The following is a 23,294-nucleotide window of genomic DNA, read 5'->3' as shown; positions in this document are numbered from 1 at the left end:
TCCATGTGATTAGTTTTGACTCCGAATATGATGTCCATAGTGCAACTATCTGAGTAGAGCTCTGTCACTTTATATGAATTTTAGTATGCTTGAGTGCAAACTCGTGTACAACAATTGGAATTTCGCATCAGGGTACTTCTTCCTGTAGTCAATAAGTATGCCAACCAAGGAGATTCTTTAGTGCCTTCCAAGGTTTTGCATAGATAGCTAAGGTCTGGAGTATTAAGGTTTTGTGGGTATATCTCTGGTAAGCCCTCCCGAGACTATAACTCGGCCACTAGGGCCACCTAGGGGTTTAAAGGCTTATTGCATACGCTAAATGCAATCGACGATGCCTGCGACAGTGAGTTAGGATTTATTTTGTAGTTTTGATTTGCTCGGGACTAGCAAATAATAAGTTTGGGGGTATTTGATAGACGCATTTATGTGTCTAATATAGCTCATTTGTATATATTGTTAGTACTCGATATTGTACTTATTTGGTTATTTTATGTATTTGTAGGTGTTTTTGGAAAATAATCTCTTGCGGCGAATTTGGCTAAAAATGTGGCATTTGGACCTCCGTTGATAACGTACCGGAAGCGCCTCAGAAGTGTACCGGAAGTATCCCAGAAATACCCCGGAGGAACCCCGAAAAAAAAATGCGGAAAATGCCCCAGAGGACACTTGCTATACAGACCCTTGATTTTGGATAAGGGGTAACCTAATTACTAAGGGGTGACCCATTTCCATGCATCTGCTAAAGGGAGACCAGCCACAGATAAGGGGAGGTCAACTTCTCAAATTCAAAAGAAAATTTTGGCGGGAAAAAAGGCAGCAGCGTCAACAGTTTTGGATCAAGGATTTGAGCGACCTATCAGGCGATTCAATGGGCAAATTTGGTACCCACGGACTCTACAAGACATAAGGGACCTGTTAGAAGCGATTAGACCCATCTAATTGGGCTGGATAAGTCAGAAAATCCACACAAAGTCAAGACAGTGCACACGGTCCCTGTTTAGGGTTTTGAATTGGTTTGAAAGATTTGGGAGAGATTCTTGCGTGGGATATACTTCAAAACAGTTGAGTTCAAGTCAGAGAAGATTTTGGGAGCAATAGAATAGCTCACAGACGCATACAAAGATCGACAGATGGAATTATTGTTCAAACTGCACGTGAAGAATAAGAGATTTATTCTCGAATTTGATCGAGTTTCTAGGGAATCTGAAGGCTATATAAGTGTTGGTTTACATAAAAGAAAGGTTACAAACCTTTAGGAGAGAGTTTAGAGTCGATGAGAGCCTAGGAGAAGCAATTATAGAGGAGACAACGCTGCTGCTGCTGCTGCCATTAAAGCTTCTGAAGAACACGAAGAACAGACTCGCAGAGTCAGTCGTTCTTCAGCAGACTTATTTTCAGACCACTGTTGTTGTTTCACAGCAGTAGGTAGTTATCGTTTACAGCAGTCTTAAATTACCATACCCTTTTGTAACAGTGGCGCTGTAACACCGTTACAGCGTTGCAAATTTCTGTTTCATCTTATATTCATCAATAAAAACACCTATTTTAGACATGAATTCATCTTGTGAGTGTGTCTTTGGGATGAGGAGCTAAACCCATTAGCCGAGACGACGGAGGAAGCCATTGGTCCATATTGATTGGTATAATTCTAATTTTATTATTAGACCCTTTTTCGGATGATTCTATTTATCGAGACACACATATGAAGTTCAATTACGCGCCGCAGATAAACTCAGTTGTCTTGACATAAACCTTAGATGAGGACGTGCTCCTTCTTTTCATTTTTCTGAATCAGTGCAGTTGTCTCATACTGGTGTTAGCTTTATTTGGTCTTATGGACCCACAATTGTTTCGACTATTGATATATGACTTTGGAAGGTGACAATCCTTTTTGAGGTATTGATGTCTAGCTAAAGACTTTAAATTTAGCATTTCCTGGGAGGTACCGATGCTCATGCTTACGGTAATATCCTTCCTTATTTCTTTTTCCATCCATCAAGTGGTAACAGTTTCTTATTGTTCATGCTTTTAATTTCATCTTTAGAACATTGAGGAAAATGTTAGATTTAAGTTTGGGGGTGGGGAAGAAACTTTTTGTTAGCTCTTAGATGCAACAAATAAACTCCAGAGCCTAGAAATTTATGCTTATTAAGGTTGGCACTAACCAATCTAAGTGGATGGGAACATCTTAGTTATAGGAGTTGAGGAACCAATCTGATTAGATGGAAACATCAAAAGAGTCTATTCATAAAAGCACAGAGCTCGGGTGTTAGAATTAAAAAACAAACATGGTAGTTTCGCCATATCTCGTTGAATCCTAATCCTTCTGTTTTTATTTTTTCTAAGTGATTTGGTGGGGCACACGATTCAAGTTATTACCATTGCTAGGGTGAAATAGAGTGATTGAGATATCATAAAAAAAAAAAAAAAAGACCATCAGACCAACCGGAATAAATTCAATAAAGTCGACCACTGGTGCCCTTGTATATGCCGGTTGTGTTGACCTAGAGTTAGGTTTATCGACCACTGTTTCCCTTGTATATGCCCGTGTGTTGATATTATCTAGACCGGTATCTCAGTCCATTAGGATAGGTTCATCTTGGCAGAGGCCTTCAGACAGATATGGGAAACACCGTTCACTTTGAACCATCTACTTTTCTCTTTATCCATCTTCTTAATCTTTCCATTGATTGGTTGACTCCGGTTATGATGTCCAGAAACTATCTAAGTAGAGCTTTGTCACTTATATATGAATTTTAGTATGCTGAGTGCAAACTCGTGTACAACAATTGGAATTTCGCATTAGGGTACTTCCTCCTTAGTCAATGAGAGTATGTCAACCAAGGAGATTCCTTAGTGCCTTCCAAGGTTTTGCGTAGATAGCTAGGGTCTGGAGTAAAGGTTTTGTGGGTACACCTCTGTAAACCCTCCCGAGATTAACTCGGTCGCTAGGGCCACCTAGCGAGTTAGGATTTTATTTTTCTAGATTAGTTTTGCTCGAGGACTAGCAAATAATAAGTTTGGGGGTATTTGATAGACACATTTTTGTGTCTAATTTGTCCTCAATGTTCTGTACTGTTGGTACTCGATTTCGTACTTATTATGGTATTTTATGTGTTTGTAGGTATTTTTGGGAAATAAACATTTTTGGAAAAAGTTGCTCGAAAAGTGGTTTTTGTACCCCGGAGGACACATGTTATTCGGACTCTCATATTTGGCTAAGGGGCACCCAGTTGCTAAGGGGCACCTACCTGTTATTCACACCCCATAGCATCCTTGTTTTAAAGGCACTCGTACAGTCGATAAGGGCACCCCCTTCTTCTTCACGTTCAAACAGTTTTTGGCGGGAAGAAATTCTTTTAACCTGCGAAATTTTCAGGCAGTAATTTGGGAGCTCGTGATTCTCTAAGATTTGATTGGTACTGATCTGTAACGATGTAACAGGGCCGGTAATGCTGTTAGTTTTGAGAAATAAGGAAAGCTACGTGGAATTGGAGAAAACAGGGGGCATGCATTTTTGTCGGGTTCTCTGTGGATTAATTATGGAAGATACGTGAAGATTTGTTGCTGCATGAGTGTGACCTAGTCGTATATGGTTTACAGCATGTTTGGAGCGTATCTGCTGAAGATTATCGCGTGCATGAGAAGAAACAGGAAAGAAGATATTCTCGTGAATTGGCAGGGAGCAAATGAAGATTTCGGGAGTTATTATACAATATTCTTGACCCTGTGAAGAGTATAAATAGGTGGTGTGAGTATCAGAAGAGGAGGAGAGAATTTGGGGATAGTTTAGAACTCTACAGAGACGTAAATAATCGAGTTTCAGGAAACTGCCATTTTTGCTGCTGAAGCTGAAGAACACGAAGAACATCGACCCACAGAGGCAGTCGTTTTGCTACAGTGACAACGACAGTTAGGTTCTATCGTTCCCTGTAACAGTTCGGTTTGTAACACTTATAACTGTTACAAACCCGGTTTTAATTGATTTCTCTTTTTTCATCATTTGTACACCACCTTTGAGCAATAAAAATGAATTTTGAGCGTGTTTCCATGATAAAGAGCTAAACCCAATCCTTGGGGCGATGGAGGAAGCTGTTGTTTCGGTAAAAGTGATATATCTTTATTTTAAATTAATTATAGCAATTCTATTATGATTTTTGCATTGAACTAAAAATGGATTATATGATTTTGATTAGTTAGGTGTATTTTCTCTTGATAGAATATGCTTGCTTTAGAGTTTTGATATTCTATGCTTGGATTAACATCTATTCTTTTAAAAATCTACATGTCTAGGAAATACTATTAGAACCAATTTGAATGTTGAGTTGCGAAATTATTGTTTTATTAAATCACTAATATCGACCAATGGTGGAATCCTAGCCCGTCTCTCCATAATATTCATATCACCTTTTTATTTGAGTTAATTATTATCATTTATAGAATTTAAGTCTAAAAAATATGCTTTCACAAGTCTTGAACGAACCCTCTTACTACAACATCATTGAAAATAACCATCACATGCCAACCATGCCAGCCGCACCTCCGCGCCAAGGCATGCCAACCATGCCAGCCGCACCACTGCCCCAATGGTATGCCATGCCAGCCGCACCTCCGCGCCAAGGCATGCCAACCATGCCAGCCGCACTACATGTGCCAATGGCATGCCAACCACCTTGTCGGGCCATACCATGCCGGCCTTCCCTATGCGGATACCAAAACGAAGGCGTGCGATGATCAACGACCACCCTTCCATCTTAGATGCAAATCTTAGTCGTCCAAGGTCGCCAAACAACGCATGGTAACCTTTGGCCCAAAACCCTAGTTTTGGCCACGCCAAACCGCGCCAAGGTATGCCATGCCACATGTGCCAATGACATTCCAACCACCTTGCCGCGCCATACCATGCCGGCCTTCCCTATGCGGCTACCAAATCAAAGGCGTGCGACGATCAACGGCCACCCTTCCATCTTAGATGCAAATCTTAGCCGTCCAAGGTCGCCAAACAACGCATGGTAACTTTTGGCCCAAAACACTAGTTTTGGACACGCCAAACCGCGCCAAGGCATGCCATTCCACATGTGCCAATGGCATGCCAACCACCTTGCCGCGCCATACCATGCCGGCCTTCCCTATGCGGCTACCAAAACGAAGGCCTGCAACAATCAACGGCTACTTTTTCATCTAAGATGCTGATCTTAGCCGTCCAAGGTTACCAGCTAATGCATGGCAACCTTTGGCCCTAGTTTGGTCGCGCCTAAACAAAGCCAAAACCCTAACTTTTGGCCACGCCTAAACTAGGCCATATTAAATCCATATTGATCATGCTTTCATGCCACTGGCTACCAAAACGAAGGCCTGCAACAATCAACGGCCACTTTTTCATCTAAGATGCAGATCTTAGCCGTCCAAGGTTACCAGCTAACGCATGGAAACCTTTTGCCCTAGTTTGGTCGCGCCTAAACAAAGCCAAAACCCTAACTTTTGGTCGCGCCTAAACTAGGCCATATTGAAGCCATACTAATCATGCTTTCATTCCACTGGATACCAAACGAAGGGTTACAATAATCAACGGTTACCTTTCCTCTTAAGATGCAAAATCTCGACCGTCGAAGGTCACCACCGAGTCGGAAAGTCTCCCAAGCTCAACTTGCCAGACAATAACAACATGCTACATGTTTTTCACGAAAACGCTCGAGACATCAACACATGTCACAAACTGGGGGATGCTCATTGGGTATTGGTTTGGCGGGTTACAGCGTGTGGCGTACACTACACCCGTTATAAGACAGTGTCATAAGGATGAGGCGGTTAGTAAATACAGGGAGTAATGGTGAAACGCTTTCTTTTATGGAACATGAATTCCAGGCGTTACCAGTTACCACCTACTCCCATTTACTCACCCGTTTTCCATTTCTTAATGAGACCAGAGTACGTTTCACTTCGACTGGTATAAATAGGCATTACCTATTTCCACTGAACAACAAGTTCAGGTCAGGAGGATACAACACTCAGAAAATATTTGCTAGATTTCCATTTGTTAGCTTCCCACTTTCTGATACAAGTCGTGAAACAACTACTCTTCCAGAATCAACTATTCTGGTCCCAACACTCTCTTCGCTTCCCTCCCCAAAACCAACCCTTCTCCTTCACTTTGTGACCGAAGCAAGTCTGGAACGACCATTTCTTGGTTTAGGCCGGATTTGTACAGATTGATCTCTCGAATCTAAAGTACTCCCTTGCAGTACATTGTTTAGGGTTTAAACTCGTTTCTCACCCACACATCCGAAATTACCAAAATCAGCAGAAATCGTTTTCACCCTCAAACAACTGGATTTTACTCAATCCTAAGAGCATCTCCAATGGAGTATGTGATAAGCATGTATATGCTACATTTTATACTCATATTTATATTAGCTGTGATACAATATTTTAGTTACTAATACTATTTTAGTGCTTTTGTAGAAAGTACAAGTGAATTCGATCATCCAGCGAATAAACAGCAAAATGTGAGACTTAATGGTGTTTGCGACGAAAATGGAAAAATGCGGTGGGCCTGATACTTCCATATATAAGCAACCACAATGATGAAATGTGGTTGTCCTGGTATTTCCATGTATCAGCAACCACAATGATCAATTATGCTGGCCTGGTATTTCTATATATCAGCAGCACTTATTATGGTGGCCTGGTATTTCCATGTATCAGCAGCCGGGTTGGCCTGGTATTTCCATGTATCAGCAACCACAATTATGAAATGGGGTTGGCCTGGTATTTCCATATATCAGCAACCACAATGATGAAATGAGGTTGGCCTGGTATTTCCATATATCAGCAACCACAATGGAAAAAATGTCAAATGTACCTGGCTTGGTATCTCCATATATATCAGCAGCATAAAATTGTTTCATAGGCGAGGCACAAACACAACAAAGGAATTGAAATCAAAATGGGGTTGGCACATGCAAACTGAAAATGAGAAGTATTTTATCTTTCTTACTTTATTACAAATATGTTCCACCGGGAAAGATAATTTATTTGTCATGTGAAGAATTAATTGAGGAATATTTACACGTGAGATTATTTTGGAAATAAAATAATTCTTTCTTCATTTGAGAGATTTTGGAAATAAGGAGAGTTTATTATTTCATTGGAAGAACGAGTTGGCAATACTATTTGGGGAAAGATATTGATGACGACATCAACTTGCATGCAAGATATTTTCATAGAATAATTTATTTTGATTCTTTGATTAATGAAATAAAAGAAAGGGAAGGTTATAAGAAGGGGTGTCGACTATTTGAGAGAGGAGCCCGGCCACAGGGCCGTAAGTAGAGAAGGGTTTTGAAGTTTTGTTTTCGATTCTTCATTTTTCATTAGCTAGAGTTTGATTTTAATATGTTTATGGCTTTTGAGAAAGCCATGTCTAGCTAGAGTCATGTTAGGGTTTAGGTAGAAACCATTTTAATTGTGTAAACTCTACATTTATATGCTCAATAATGATTTGAATGACTAGTAGTTTTTCTTCATATGGCTTGGTATTTTATTGTTCATGTGATTTTCTTGATTATTTATGCTTTTCAATTGATATGGCGTGCTTTGGTTAAGTTCTTTGACGTGATATGCTTTAGGATTGATAGGTAATGCTTTATTTGAAAACTATAGCAGAGAAACAATATTTGAAAATGCATGGAATTTATTTTTAACGAATAGTAGCATTTGCATAATTAATTGGTGGAAACCGAAAACCCTAATAACCCACACTCATTTTGTTTATCTTTAAATTATTTATCATTTCATTTTGTTGCGAATTTCTAAAAATCCTTAAAACATTATCTTGTTGATTACTTAATTTTTGGTATTAGTTGGTAGAGTATTTCACACTCCTCGTGGGAACGACCTGTACTTGTCATTGTCCACTAGTTAGACGTTGTTATATTGTAGGTTTCCGAACCTGTCGGTATGAGTATTTATCATATGTGGAGACCTAAAAAAAAGGTATTTAATAATAACATAGAATTCAAATACAAACCTGTCGCTTATTATAGAAATAAAATCTAAAAAAAATAATTAAAATAATAACAAATTGATGACGTGGGTATGGATGAGAGTCTCCAAAAACCCATACTCTCCTCCAAACTCAAACTTCCACGTCATATTAAATTTTGATTATCCAACCACCATTGTAGAGATTTTTTTCGTTGAGAATTTCCAAAATCCTAAGTGGCATCAATATTTTTTAAAACCCATACTCCATTGGAGATGCTCTAAACTTAGGCAAACTAAAGATAAAGCTTACGAAAATAAAGAAAGAAAACCTAACTAATTACTAGATTACAACATAGTAAGTCAGATACAAAGAATTGGTGGAGAATCCATACTTCGTAAATTTGAATGAATCCTTTTAGACTACTCTAAGTTCTCCTTTTGACCAAACCAAACCGGAAAAGAAAAAACTTTAAAAATGACAGGATAATTTACGAGTAGGTTTAGTCTTAGTTAATCCCACCCGTAAATTCATTTAAAAGAAAATTGTTGTAATTCATGAAGTTTACGGTTAGTTAATTAATTAATTGTACAACAGTTGAATCATAATGTAAATCTATTTATGGTTACAAACCTAAATGTAACGACAATATTTTTTTTTTATTATTTACGGTTAGGAGTTCTTAGTTTCGTAACCATAATAACCTAACCGTAACTGGTTTTGCTAACCCAATTTTCTCATTGATTTCTAACAATTTCAAACATATAAATAAATAAAAAGAAAAAAAAATGGGTTTGGTCCTTCAAAGACGATGAACTTTGATGGGAAAATGAAAAGAGGGAGAAAAATCAGTTTTAACTCGGTGAGGAGAATGATATATTATTAGCACTAACCAAATGAAGTTTATTTAACCGTTATGAAAGTATTTTTCGATAAAGAGGTTTTGAAATTAACAATCGGTAATCCGTTTTGTCCTATAGTAAAGCCCTTTTATTGGAATGTGAATCCTTTGTATTGTGTTTCTAAAATTAATTTAAATTTAAAAAAAAAAAAAAGCTATAAAAGCTATAAGAATTTCCGGATGAAATAGCCCAACATCAATGGATCAATGGTTCCCTTAGCGCATTCAGACATGCAATCAACTGGCCCCGACTGAAAGTCGGCTAACCTCAAAAAAAAAATAAAAAAAATATAACCAAAAGCCGAACAAGCGGTTCGGTCTCAATAGAACAAAACAAAACAGAAGTATTTAAACCGATCCAATGTTGTTTCTTCCTTCGTATGTCTTCCCAAATTCCCAATTAGCTGGAGCAACATTATCAGATTGAACCGTCCTGCCTCCTTGAGTGGTAACTCGGAATGACAAGCTCTGTCCAAGCAATTGCTCAGATGTTTGCCAATTCTGACCCCAATTGCGCGACATTTGAACCCACTCGTTCGTTTTTGACCCTTTAACTTTCACGTCTACAACATTACCGGTGCCGCCAACATTGTAAACTAACACAAGCATCCAATATGGATTTCCCTTGATCTCAAATTTAATACCGCCTTGCTTAAGACAGGGTATCCTTCGGAACAGTACTGGTACGATTCCAGCCCTGTATTGGGCGATTTTGAGAAACATTGGCAAAGATAGATCGAAATGTTTCCTAGGAGGGTTGCACCAACCACCGTTATCGTTTGGTAAGCTGTAATTCGGAGGACAAAAGTTTGTTGCGGTTACACGAACACTGCCTTTCAAACACCATTGTGCACTATTGTAGCATCTGATTTCGAAGCATGCACCACATGTTAAACCGCCATTGAAGAGTGCAGTGCTTAACGCTGCTGTCTCTAGGCCGTATCCTTGTTGGAATAGATTGCCGTATCCACAAGCTCCCTCTGCAATTGATCATAATTTGGTTAATATACACACGATGAAAATTTTGGATATATATATATAGATTTTGATCACGACAATAAAAAACTTTCTAACAACTTACGCATAGTTTCACTGCCCGAACTGTCACCATAGAAAGTGGCATGAGCTTTAGTCCATGGGTATTCACGACCTTCGGACAGTTTGGAAGAAAACCAAGTGATGGCTATGAGAAGCCATATCAAATGCTTACTGCAAACCATTGATAAATCTAAGCACTACTATATCTTCAATAAAATTTAAGGGTTCGGCAGTAAGCAGACCTCTTCTTGCCGTGGGATGAGTAGAAACGAAGAACAGGGATCTACTTATATAGATTAGAAATCATTGATTAACTCATAAATATCATGCATGCAATTAAGGGATGAATGACGTTCTCAAAAGGAAACAGTAACAAAATAGCTTGTTTCTTAGTGTACATACAGATAATATCCTACTATATGCTAACAAATTACCATATCAAGAATGATCTTAACGAGTTTTGACTTTAACCTTCTTAAGAAATATTTACTCATATGGTAATTTTCAAAAATAAATAAATTAAAAGCGAATACCCAATTAAGACAAATCTTTATTTCGTGGATTTACTGCCTTGCCCAATCGGAAAATATTTGTGCTATTTTTACAGCCAAGACATCAAAGTTCCAGTGTTACGGCAAACAAGCCGAACAGGAAAACAATTAGTACGAGTTAATATCAGTGACAGCTGATTATTTGTTGGAGTAAATTTTCAAGGACCTGGAGATTAGTTCGACTTCACTCAGGTACCATCTGTGTTGCTCGAAATTTTAGATGCTGGCACCAGGAATAACACAATCAACATACTAACCAATGACATGAATGGTTCGGTTATAATAATTTAATTTTTAGCTTCGGGTTCGTGTGTGACAATTAAGATGCAGAAACAAAATGTGGAAAATCCGCATTTTAGCAATAGTAATTCAATAAGGAGTTGGATGTTACTGCCAGACCAAATACGCCGAAAAGGATGGTCTTAGAACTATACGCAAGTCATGAATATGAAGTTGTACAAGGCCCCGGAGATTGGTTTGATATGACATGAATGGCTGGGTTACAATAATCCAATTTATTGCTTTGGGTTTGATTCTGCTGCTAAGGAACATTTTTGCATGAAGTAGCTCGTGTGACAATTAAGATGCAGAAACAAAATGTGGATAGTCTGCAGGTCCGAACTGCAAGCGGTAATACCTAGAGAGTGGAGAATAATTAAATGAAATATAGATCCATATATTAAAAATGTAGTATGTCCCAGCAGGAATGGTAACCCGGATGTTCATGTGATGCCATTCGACAATACTACAATGAACAAGTCGGAATGTTTATATTGATTGTAACATTTGACCAAAACTAAAAAATCATAGCTATTCAAACTCTTCATTCTCTCTCTCAAAACTTTCACTTAACCTTTCACTAGCTCACCGATCAGCTTCTTCATACCCATTTTGTTGCCAAACCAAATACGCTGAAAAGATGATCTTAGAACTATACCTTCATACCCATTTTGTAGCCAAACCAAGTCATGGATAATTCATCACTATGCTTTCCTCCATTCAGGATTTTAACTCTGCTATCCTCCTACGGAATTCCAGGGTCAACCTTTTTTGCCTGTCCAGAGTCATCAGACAAAGGGTAGCAGAGCAGCATTACCAAGCTCGGCCTTCATCAGAATATATCATAACTTTCTTGGGACTGACAGAGTTTGTACTTCCTGAAAATATAGGCTGACATCTCATAATAGTTTTACAAATTACCAGTCCATGATATTCTCTTGGTTCGAGTCTAACATGTTATACAGTTCAATGAGCATAAATTGCATAAATAAGAACAGCACGAACTTGAATTTTTTCTTTACATTCATAGGAAAGTTTTTTAATTACATCCCGCTTTTGTTATGACAAGCTACTTTTCTCAACACTATTTACGCCTAACTGTAGAACGTGAGATCTATAAGCAGCTGACTTTCTGTGATGAATGTAACAGAAAATCAATCATAGAACTTCTAACACTATGTTGAAAATTAGCACATCACAGAAAAACAGGAAATGGAGTTACAAAAGAAACCAAAGAGGATAGCCGGAACCTGTTAACCTCTTCCGCATCCGAATTGCACAACACCTTTTCTACTTTCACAAAAAGAGACAAGACATTTGCGCACCTCAATAAGCACTTTCAAAAGAAACTTGCACAGGAGGACTGTGTGTAGTGGGTTTTATATTTGAAGCAGCAGCAAGGCCTTTCAGCATTCTCACAACATCACTGGTATCATCAACGTAGTACTTAGCCTTGCTTGGTTTTTGTCCAACGGTGCACGCAAATATCTCAGGAACTGCAGGTAGTGAAGGGTTAGTAACTGTGGTCGATATTGTCTCAAACATATCCTCATCTGATCTGTCATCTCCTATGCACAGCACAAAATCCGGTGCCTGTCCTCTACTGACCATGGTGGAAATAAGTTTATCTGCGACTAACCCTTTACTTACTCCCTGCAAGTCAACAAAACCTCATTTGTGAGACAATCAGCTATATAATATCAACTCCCACAACAATATGCCTACTTGTAGCTGATACAACCAAAAATCCAGTTGTTTTTTTTTACCGGTGAGGTGTATGTTCATTCCTAAATCTTAAATTTAATCGTTAATTTTGTCTGCATCTAATAAAAATTAGTAAGCAGCAAACCCTGAAATGTATAGGAATAAAAAAGCCACATGTTCAATAAATTGTAGTAATGTAATAGTAGTGTATTAAAAACAAGACAATTGTGACACAAGATAGATCTTACCTGTGGTTTAACTTCAACAATATGCTGTCCCCTTTTAACAACCACTGGCTCATTTGCAAGAACATTTTCCAGATGGTCTAGCAACTCTTTAGCCTGGCAGGATCCAAAATCAGGGTCTGCATCTTGATGGTGCCACACCAAAGCACTCTCCTTAAATTCTATAAAGGACCCATCAGTTGTCTCTGTATATAATTGCATCACAGGCTCTGCAATTCTTTTCCAATCAAAATCAGCAACCAAATTACAGGTTTCCCAATCAGAGCTTGTACCCCACCTGCAAAAAGAAGGAAAGTGAACATCCATTAAATCATAATGGAAAAGAGAATCAACGGAGACGAAGAGCCAAACACATACCGTATGAAGTATCCATGCTCAGCTGCTACTCCTAACTTTTCACATGGAGTGAACCACTCGCCTAGAGAATCCTTTCCTCTTCCACTAACGATGAAAACAATGTTTTTAGGATCTCTACAAAGGTTGTTCAAAATAGAGATAACTTCACGACTGGGAGTTTTACTCATAGAAGTCTGTGGTACAATTGTGCCATCGTAATCCAGGAATATTGCTCTTCTATTGGTTCTCTTGTAAATGGATACAATGTGGTCAATGGAAAGCTTCCTGAAATTAGGAGAAAGAGAAACAACTCTAAATCCCAGACCAAAACCGATGCCCCAGCAACGTTTACTGAAGTGATCCTTGCATGCTCTCTCCAAATCCTGCATGAAGCTGCGAGCCCAGTAAGCCACATCATGAGTACTAACATATCGATAGTGCTTCTCGTGCCGTAATTGCTTCTCAGCATCAGGAATGGTAATGACGACATTTAAGGCATCAGCTACGGCATCAACGTCCCAAGGGTTAACCCTAATTGCTCCACTCAAAGATGGTGAGCAACCTATAAATTCGGAGACAACAAGCATGCTCGTACGACAGGATGGCGAACTGATATTTGTAGCTTCATCCACCAAAGGGGACCCTTGCCTGCAGACAACATATTTGTATGGAACTAGGTTCATCCCATCTCTCACCGCATTTACTATGCAGCATTCTGCCACACAATAATAAGCAATCGTCTCATAAAGGGGTATCTGATGATCAATCAAAATGACAGGGTCATAGCCTGGTGAACCATAAGTCTCGTTGATCCTTTTGGCAGTTGTGTAAGTTTCCCTTTTTGCTTCTTGTACATCTTTTCCGGTGCTTCGAGCTGGTTTCACAATTTGAACCAAGACTAACTGGCCTTGCAACTCGGTGTGTTGCTGCAAAAGCTGCTCCATAGCAAGTAACTTTAGGCTAATGCCTTTGAATATGTCCATGTCATCCACACCCACAATAATTTTTTTACCCTTGAACTGTTCTTGGATCTCTTTAACTTTCATATGCGTAGAAGGGAGATTCAGTACAGATTTAAGCCGACCCATGTGAACACCCACCGGCAGAATTTTTATGTACACAGTGCGACCAAAATATTCGAGACCAATGTGTCCCCGCTTAGATTCATAGTCAAGGCCCAACATCCTACTACAACAAGAGAGGAAGTGTCGAGCATAATCAAAAGTATGAAAACCAATAAGATCCGAATTCAGCATTGACTTCAGAATTTCATCTCTAACTGGCAGTGTCCTGTAGATCTCTGATGAGGGGAACGGGCTGTGAAGGAAGAACCCAAGTTTGACTCTGTTGAAGCGCTTTCTTAAGAAGGTGGGGAGAATCATTAGGTGGTAGTCATGAACCCAGACATAATCCTCCTCCGGATTGATTACTTCCATGACTTTATCTGCAAATATTTTATTTGCAGATACATAAGCCTGCCACAGTGATCTGTTAAAGCGTTCACCGTGATCGGGGCTAATTGGAAGCATGTAATGAAAAAGGGGCCACAACTGTTGCTTACAGAATTTATGATAGAATTTTTTCTGTAGGTCAGGGGGCAGAAATGTTGGGACACACCCAAAATCCTCCAGAAGTTTCTGAGCAACTTCTTCTTGTTACTTGGATCTATATCAACCTTCAGACAACCAACATAAATAACCTCAGTTTCGGACGAGAAACCATCCTTCATTTGCAAGAGAAGTGAATCTTCATCCATACTAAAGGACCATCCGCCAATTTTCTCTTTATCTCTTTCAGCATGCAGGGGTAGTAGATTTGCAACGATAATTTTACGTTCCCGGTAAATACTTGAAGGAGCATCTGAATCTCCATCGTAACTTTCACCACCATCTAAGTCGGATATAACACCAGGAACAGTCATCACTCTTGGGAGCGATCTAGGAGTCGGAGGGAAATCCAAAAAATCACCAGAAGCCAAGTCCAAAATGTTTACGCGGGATCTGGAAACCATGACCACCAAGAACACTTGCTGGTCTCTTTATATAGTCAAGTGAATAGAAAAGCTAATTTACGATAATATCTACTGCTTGGATAGCTTCACAGTGTTAATCTTCAGAGTTGCTGAAAACAATAAAGAAATATTTATCAACAACACAGCTAAGTAAACCTTACAGTTGAGAAAAAGTTGTGGTCCATAAGACAAAATATGGTCCATTCCTAGAGCAACAGTTGAAGCAGTGGCACACCTCACACCTAAACCCGGAGGCTCTACAGTGCTAAGAGGTGCAGATCACACTGTGCCATAGTCATTCAACTCACACGTCTGAGAGCCAAAATGGTATGAATATTTAAAGACATTGAAAATTTCATAAAAGAAAAGGCGAAAGTGAAATCATGAACACCTAAGAGCCAACAGTCATCAGTATGTATATAACTGTAGGCTCTTACGTGGAAAAGAATAAAAAAAATCTCCTCTCTAGCAGCCCCTGTTTTTGGTAGGCTTTGCTTGTACTATTTAGGGTGCTTACAGTCGATGCATTCCCTTTATTTACAGCAATCTTATCGAGCAAAGAAAAAAAGTGTATATTATCTACAGACTATATTTGTATTGTAGATCAAAAACCACAAATGAGAACTGAAACTATAATCTTAACATCATGTAATCCTACAGTATTATCAAAAACGAGATACACAAAACCTAGCAATAACCATAGAATCATAGTACGTTACTTAAATTTCATATTCATACAAGTTCACCTGAGGGTAGTAACACAGTAGACTAAACTTCAGGGTACCATACAACAAAAGACATTGTAAATCTGCGGACGACTTCTCCAAAACAAAACAAAACAAAGAATCTGTCGATGACATACTATTAAGCATTACAAAAATGCAATCCTTCAATGACTCATTGCTCTAGTGTGAACACTTTGTATTCATGGTATCTAGCCTAAGTACAGTGCTGCAAATATGGTGACACATCTAACTCTTAGGGATCATTGACATGGTCATATGAAAATGAAAGTTCTAAGAGTAAAACTACTATTTAAAAATCAAAAACCACAGGCAGGCTTTCATAACCAGCCGTAAAGAGGGGAGCAACAAAGAAAAAAAAAATGCCCTAAAATTGAAACAAGCCTGGCATGTTGTATGAGAAAGTTCATGATATAAATCAAATAAATCATTCAGATTTTAACCATACCAAAGCTGATTATATGCTTGTAATACTACTTTTCTTCTAATAACCCATGAACAGAGTTTAGCATCTAATAATATATAGAGAACAGAGAACAAATAAATGTTAGCAACTAGTAGTCCGATAGCAAAAAGTATTTAACTACTGACAATCTTGTCTTGTTTTATAAAGCAGTAAAGTTATTTTCCTTTTCTACCATTTGACACGTCACAAATCGTTTACTAACTGTAACCTTCAGGTAGTGATAAAGTGCAAAGCAACGTTCTTACGTAACGGTTAAGAGTCTGATTCACGAGATACCATTTGACACGTAGTTAACTTGGGTCAGTTCACTCTCAGGTAACGTTTAGGAAAAGCATCGTCTGAGGGAACAGTTGTCGGATGTTCCTCCAAGTTACGAATTTCCAAGAACATCCGACATGCATAATCTTTTACTACCGCATCCGACAAACATATCTTCTGCGACCGCATCCAACAAACATATCTTTTTTCGACCGCATCCAACAAACATATCTTTTCGCGACCGCATCCGACAAAAAAATCTACACCGGAAAGGAATGTCCTCACTATTTCTTTTCCTCGTAGCCCCATGCAAGTGGCAACTGAGCACTCACTGGGTTCTAGTCTATTTAAGACAAAACAACAGAAGACTAAATTTGACAAAGGATATACAGTACCCTATTATGTTGCAGTGATACGTAATATCTAACATGTATATCTAAAACAGACCCATTTGTTCTTCTTTCAGGTTTCAAATGAACCCAGCAAAAATACCTAAATTTTGATCTTCTTGAAAGAGCATTTACTCAAGAATCAACATTCATGCATGCATGCAATGATGACATGGAAATTGTGTTCAATTAAAGCAGCAAACATGCAGATAAGTATCCAATGGGAACATAAAGTCCCTAAAGTAAATTCCATAAACAGCCACAGTAGAAATAATTTGATAAATCTTTTTCTCATATAGCATAATAAGATCCACAACAATTAAGAAAAATACTTCAGCATTAGCAGTAATCAAATTTAACACAAAACCCACTTTCATTACCACATCAAGGATAACAAACAAAATCCCTAATAAAACCAAAATTTTCTTGCTTAACTAATTAGCAAATTCTGCCCAAGTTTCTAGTTTGCCTCAAACAAAAGAAAAGAAAAAAACATCATAATTCTCCCTTATTAGGTTTCAAAATCTTTCACAAAAGAACTGACTTTTCATTGCAGCTTCTTTTTATTAAAGCTGACTTTTCCTCAAAAATATGGCTTTTTAAAACACAAAATTCAAACCGTGTACTAAAGAAAAAAATATCAGATCTTGAAAATAAGCAAAACCATAACTAAAGAAAGAATCAAAGTTAAAGATCTCACCAGAAGAATACCGATCACAGAAGTTCTCCTACCAAGCTACAGCGATCTCCATTTCCTTGACAACCAACAAACCCAGTCAATAATTAGATTAAATCATTAAAAAGAAAGAAACTAACCCTAGAATTCACCACTGAAAATCTTGAATTCACATTAAACAAAAGAACAAAGTGAAAATACCTGTAAATATTACTAAACAGAAGGCTTCAAGAAGTGACAAAGAGAGCTTCAAGAAGAAGTAAGTATTAGGGTTTGTACAAAAGAAGGTGGGATATATAAAGCTTTGAAAGCTTAAGAAACGGCCGGAAATGGTGGTTTTTATGGTTTCGTTTGAAGACGAAAAATGGAGTAAAGACAGAATAAATGAAAAAACAAAATTAAAACCATAAAAATTGTAAAGTATTTTTTATATCAAGGAAGATGGCGGAGAGCAAGAAAAAGAGCGAAAACACTTTAACTCGAGTTAAGACAGTGTTAACTCAGGTTTGTTATAAAATAATTATTATTACCAGATTTAACCTTGTTATTACAGCTATTATTAGTTAAAGTAATTATTATCTTCTTATGGATATTATGGTATCGGTATTGGAATATGGTAAGTTACTGGAATACCCACACAGCTCTTCATAGTTTGAGGTTTTGTTGGGTTTTTGTTTTGTTTCGTGTTTCGTGATTCAAATCATACATGTGTGGTGTAGATCGGAGGGAACAGAGTAGGGAGGTGGAGAATAGGGAGGCAAATAACATTTCCATTTCTGATTTTTGCGGATAATTATTTTTAAATTTTAAAACATTAAGTTAATTGGGGCTTCAAAATAAAAAGTTTACGTAATTACTCGACGTTGTTTCGAAAATTGGTATCCAAACATAAGGTTGTGCGACGTTAGTAACGCTATTGATTTGTGATTTCCAGAGATATTTTTAAAGCTATTACCTCCGTACCTGTTATATAATCGGGATTTTGAATTTTCTTTATACAATAGATAGGCGGAGTTCTATTTTCAAGATGAATTTTCTCACAAATACCCTTATTTACTGTACATAGAAAATCGTGTTAGTAATAAGACAAAGGATAAAACAAAAAAAAAACATGATAAATAATGAATCCAAGGTAATTTTCTTAATCTAAGAGAATTGGTCCTCCGTCTGTATATGTGGTACGGAGGGAGTATAAAACTTTGTGTCATTGGATTTAAGTGTTTTAGTGAATTTTCTGAAATTTGATATTATGTGACTGGAGTTTTCAAAAATCCCATTATAAGGATAGATTTGGATTTTGAGAGACTTATTAATTAAAATAGGTTTGGAATTAGCAATACTTTGGAGTGTTTTGTATTTATAGGAATTTGTTTTTCATTTATTTTTACTTTTGATAATGTTCGAATATAAATGTTCAAATATATTAAAGAAAATGATAGACATACTAATTAAAAATGTGACATTCTTATGTATCACAATGGAATATATACTAATTTATTATCATTGAAATTTCCATCCAAAATTGTTGTCAAATTAATAAAATTTAAACAATTTTAATATTATTCTCGTAACCAAAATATTTTCTTGTAATTTGTCTAATATTTTTATATCGACGTAGTTTTTATTTTTAGACTACCACCAACTTGTTTGGGACTAAGGTTTGATTAGTTTTATTATTGTTGTTGATTAGTGTTTCTTGTCGGTATGTCAATGGATCTTATTTTTAGAAAAACGTATTGCTAATTTGTCATAAATATTCTGAAGGCATTTTATGTGGTACTATTACATTTTATGTTTCTCTATACCCTGGAAAAAGAGAAAGTATTTGTGAGGATAAAATCACCAAATTTTATTTCATTTTAGGTTAAACAACATACAAAGATATATATAAGAATGATCTTTATCGAAAAAATCACAAAAAACTAAACATACAAAATATTTACTTATGAAAATTAAACCAAAATAAACGAAATCATTGGACATCTATATCAAGTTGTACTTTTATTATAGTTATTATGTCTAAGGTAAATCTGGGCTGCAGTATTTACTTACTACTATTCATATTAGAACATTTTTCTAAAACAGTTGTATACCTCCTTAATGTTAGTCAATAAGTTGTTCGGTGTTTGTTGAACAATATGTGGAGTAATATTGCATCTTATGGATCATGAGCCAATTTATATGTATCACATTTATCGTGGAGGGAATTGCAAAATACATTTTATTGTTAATGTTATGCAAACTAGTGAGCTCCAGGTGCTCACTCCATACTCGTTTGCAGAGGATGATAAAAGGAGAAAAATATATGCGAAGGTGATAAAATTAATAAATTATTACGCAAAAAACTAAACCAAAAATTAAAATTTTGAAATAGTTATGTTTCTAATATTAAGCTAACGACTATTATAAATCCGCATACTTTTCATCAAAATATTATTTTTAAAAGAGATAAATATAAATTGAATAAAGTTCGCCATCATTAAAATGGTAAAGTGCTCTGGGCAAACTTCAGATTTAAGTGGGTAAAAATATAGTTCTACTTAATGGCCCTCGCACAAATAACTACTTTAACCTAGTAATATGCAGATGAAATACTTTAATTCGATCAGGTATGTACAAATGTTTGGATATTATTGCTTGTAAAAAAAATCGAACATAAACAAATGTAACCTATAAAAAACATAGAAGAAAAATAACTTAATTAAACATAAATAAACTCTATTTGTCTGTGATATCAGATCTCAGCTTCAGGTGGTGGTATATGATGCTAGAGATAAGGATGAGGTGATTTGGAAAGCTAGCAAGAAAGGTGAGTTTTCTATAAAAGGTACTTTTAGAGCTTTATCTTATGAAGTAGTTAAGACAAGTTGGGCAAGGTTAGTATGGTTTAAGCATAATGTTGTCTGATATTCTTTCATTTGATGGCTAGAGAAGACTCAATTTATGTGTAGTCTGTGTTGTGTGATGGAGTTATTGAAGATGAAGAACATCTTTTTATGCATTACTTTTTTTCTTGTATTATTTGGAAAGGTCTTTTGCCTAAGATGCTGAAGTTTAGAGAGACTGCTGGTTATTGGGATGTTGAACTGATGTGGCGTCAAAATAGTTTTGCGCAGTTTCAATATGGAAAAGATATAATATAAAAGTTTTCACTTCAACGATAATGGTGCCTGGAGGTGTTAGTAATTTGATTTATCTGGATGTGAGACTTAAATATACTGCTGCTAATCTTTTTGATAAGGACAAGCCTCATTATGAACTTTCCAGATGGATTGGGTATTGTTTGTGGGTACAAAGAAAGTGGTGCCTTGTACTTAGCTTTCTCCCGATGAAGATGAAATCATGGTTTACATTGGAAGGTATAGAAGGAATGATTCTAGAGGGAGTGGGTTACTACAATAGACCAATTGAGTAAAACTATAGTTGCATCTTGTGGTAGTTTTGTCCCTGTCGATATTAATGCTCATAAGTCACAGGAAGTGGAAATTGTATTGAAAATTAGCAAAGCTTAATAATTGCAGGAGAAAACATGAGTGTGTATAGGATATTCTCATGTGAAGGGATAGCTTCTTGGAGTGTGCATCATGTTTACAGAAGAATTCTCCATTTGCAAAGAGAGTTTGAGTTTTATTGGATATTTTCATGTATATAAAGAAACGAAGAGGGTTGTTGATTTACCTACTAGCAAGCACCCCAGTAAAAAACTTGCTGTCATTTCTCTAAAGAATTTGGACTGTGAGATAAGGGACATTTTTAGCTTCGGAAATTGTAAGTTTTTGGGTTCTCCTCAAAACCAAATAACATTTCCGAATATGAGTTATTATCATTTTCCAATTTGACCTTTTTTTAGACTAAAATGAAAAAAATGGTAATACCTTTTTTATACTAGTATTTGCAAGTAAAATATTTGTTAAACTAATATGAGTACGGTTGTGAAAAAAGGCAGTGTGGAAGTCCAATCCCAGAGAAGTAGTAGGAAAGTGTCAACGCTGGGTTCATCCCCTTGAACACCAAGTAATTGTTTAGGACTTTAAGTAATAACCAAGAAATTGATTAATGACTTGATCACCTCACTAAACAATATTATCTTCCATATTATATTTATCATTGATTGTAATTTAATATCATTTTAATCCAACAAGTTTATGTCAAATGCAGATTTAACTCTGTCCTCCTAACACAACTGACTCCACCAGTAGAGTCGTGTAATCATTTTAAATACTTTATTTGAACTAATTGTTGTTAGAGCTAATTAAACAACATTTTTAAAACCAATTAAAGTTAACCTTAACCCGACATGATCCCTAGATTTATCGTACCCGCACTAGCCCGTCCTTTGGCAAACCTTAATTTTTAGTTTTAAATAATTTTTTTTTTAAAAGAACTCTCTTTAAATGACGCTTGGTCTTGGAGAAATAATAGCATCAGAATATGTGGGAGAAGGACAAACTTTATCTATTTAATTTTTAATTACAGACATGCTAATGCTAAACCAATAAATGCTAATCACAGATTAATAAATGTAATTAAATTAAATTAAATTAGGATAACATGACCTAGACCTACTTTGACTAAATCATTTTTAATTGTAGCTGAGATTAGTGTGTTTGTTGTGTGATTAGAGAAGAAACTTGGAGAGATAGGTGGTGGTAGGGTTTTACCTACTTTGACTATATCACTTAATCTTGGATTGGGTTTGAACTCATATAGAATGGACTTGTCAATTTAGATTCGATTATGGAAAAGTTTGATTTGATTTGGGCGATGGAAAGAACAATTTTATTTGTTTTACTCAATTCATTCGAAACTGAACGCTAATCCCTTTCACACTAAACCAAAATTAGATCAGACGTTCATCTTATGTCATTCCATTTTTTGCAAAACAGGTTAGAGTCTTAGAGACATTGTGAATAACCTGCTCTGGCATAATTTGCCGGATGAATGTCCAAATCTAACACTTACGTAGATGGCATTTAATCCTTAGACTCATAAATAGTGAACCCCTTTTCGAAACCCGTGGGTCTTATTCTTATTCGGTGAATTGTAATGAAGTCGAAATTTAATTAATTACCTATGCTAGTATTTTTTTACGGATCCGAAAGAAAGATACAGATGGGCAACAAAACAGAAAGAGACGGAAAAGGGTTGAAATTTCTTATGTTATCTTTTCCTAGCTTATTTTGATCTAGAACAAAAGCCACAAACAACTATGAGCTGGCAACGGCATATTCGGATAAAGAATTCTATCCCCATACACGGAAAAGGGTACCCTAATCCTAATGATGACGATACTAATTCATCTACCAGTCCTCAGTCACTTTTAATAATAATATGTTAACGTGCAACACATTTCACTTTTAATAATAAAGACCATTTGATGGCATCTCCATTTCGTTATGTAACCTAAATCTGATTGCTACTAACGAATGACCAGTTGATAATTGCATGAACTTCTCCCGCTCCCACAATCTTAGTTAAGGGATGGTCGAACAGTACATGTACCAAAAGACTAATTTTTTTGTATCCGAACCGAACCCATTTGTCTTGATGACAAGCACTTTCCTTGCATTTTCCCAAAAATATCTTCTCTCATCTTTTCCCACATCTCTTAATTGGACCCGGACCGCACCTTTACTTTGACGTGGACCAATCCTCGTTCAATCTTTTAAAACTGTAGTATCATATCATAATAATCGTGGATACCACGTCGCTA

General features: G+C 36.7%; 2 protein-coding genes across 2 annotated transcripts; both read right to left on the bottom strand.

Moving 5' to 3' along the window:
• Window positions 1-9,101: 9,101 nt before the first annotated feature.
• LOC113318012 (expansin-A1-like) lies at window positions 9,102-10,168 on the bottom strand. Its single transcript, XM_026566139.1, has 2 exons — window positions 9,967-10,168; window positions 9,102-9,865 (listed from the first exon to the last, which is right to left on the bottom strand). The coding sequence occupies exons 1-2, from the start codon at window positions 10,103-10,105 to the stop codon at window positions 9,234-9,236; spliced, it is 771 nt and encodes a 256-aa protein (XP_026421924.1). The 5' UTR covers window positions 10,106-10,168; the 3' UTR covers window positions 9,102-9,233.
• Window positions 10,169-11,755: 1,587 nt separating this feature from the next.
• LOC113318011 (probable alpha,alpha-trehalose-phosphate synthase [UDP-forming] 9) lies at window positions 11,756-17,991 on the bottom strand. Its single transcript, XM_026566138.1, is given in 6 exon segments — window positions 11,756-12,406; window positions 12,706-12,979; window positions 13,060-14,695; window positions 14,698-15,159; window positions 17,606-17,660; window positions 17,783-17,991. Coding segments are annotated over 4 exon segments (2,589 nt in total). The 5' UTR covers window positions 15,050-15,159; window positions 17,606-17,660; window positions 17,783-17,991; the 3' UTR covers window positions 11,756-12,079.
• Between the last annotated feature and the right edge of the window lie 5,303 nt (window positions 17,992-23,294).

The sequence above is a fragment of the Papaver somniferum genome, chromosome 10 (genome assembly GCF_003573695.1).
Source record: "Papaver somniferum cultivar HN1 chromosome 10, ASM357369v1, whole genome shotgun sequence".
Taxonomy (NCBI): Eukaryota; Viridiplantae; Streptophyta; class Magnoliopsida; order Ranunculales; family Papaveraceae; genus Papaver; species Papaver somniferum.
This window is presented reverse-complemented; position numbering and strand designations above follow the sequence as displayed.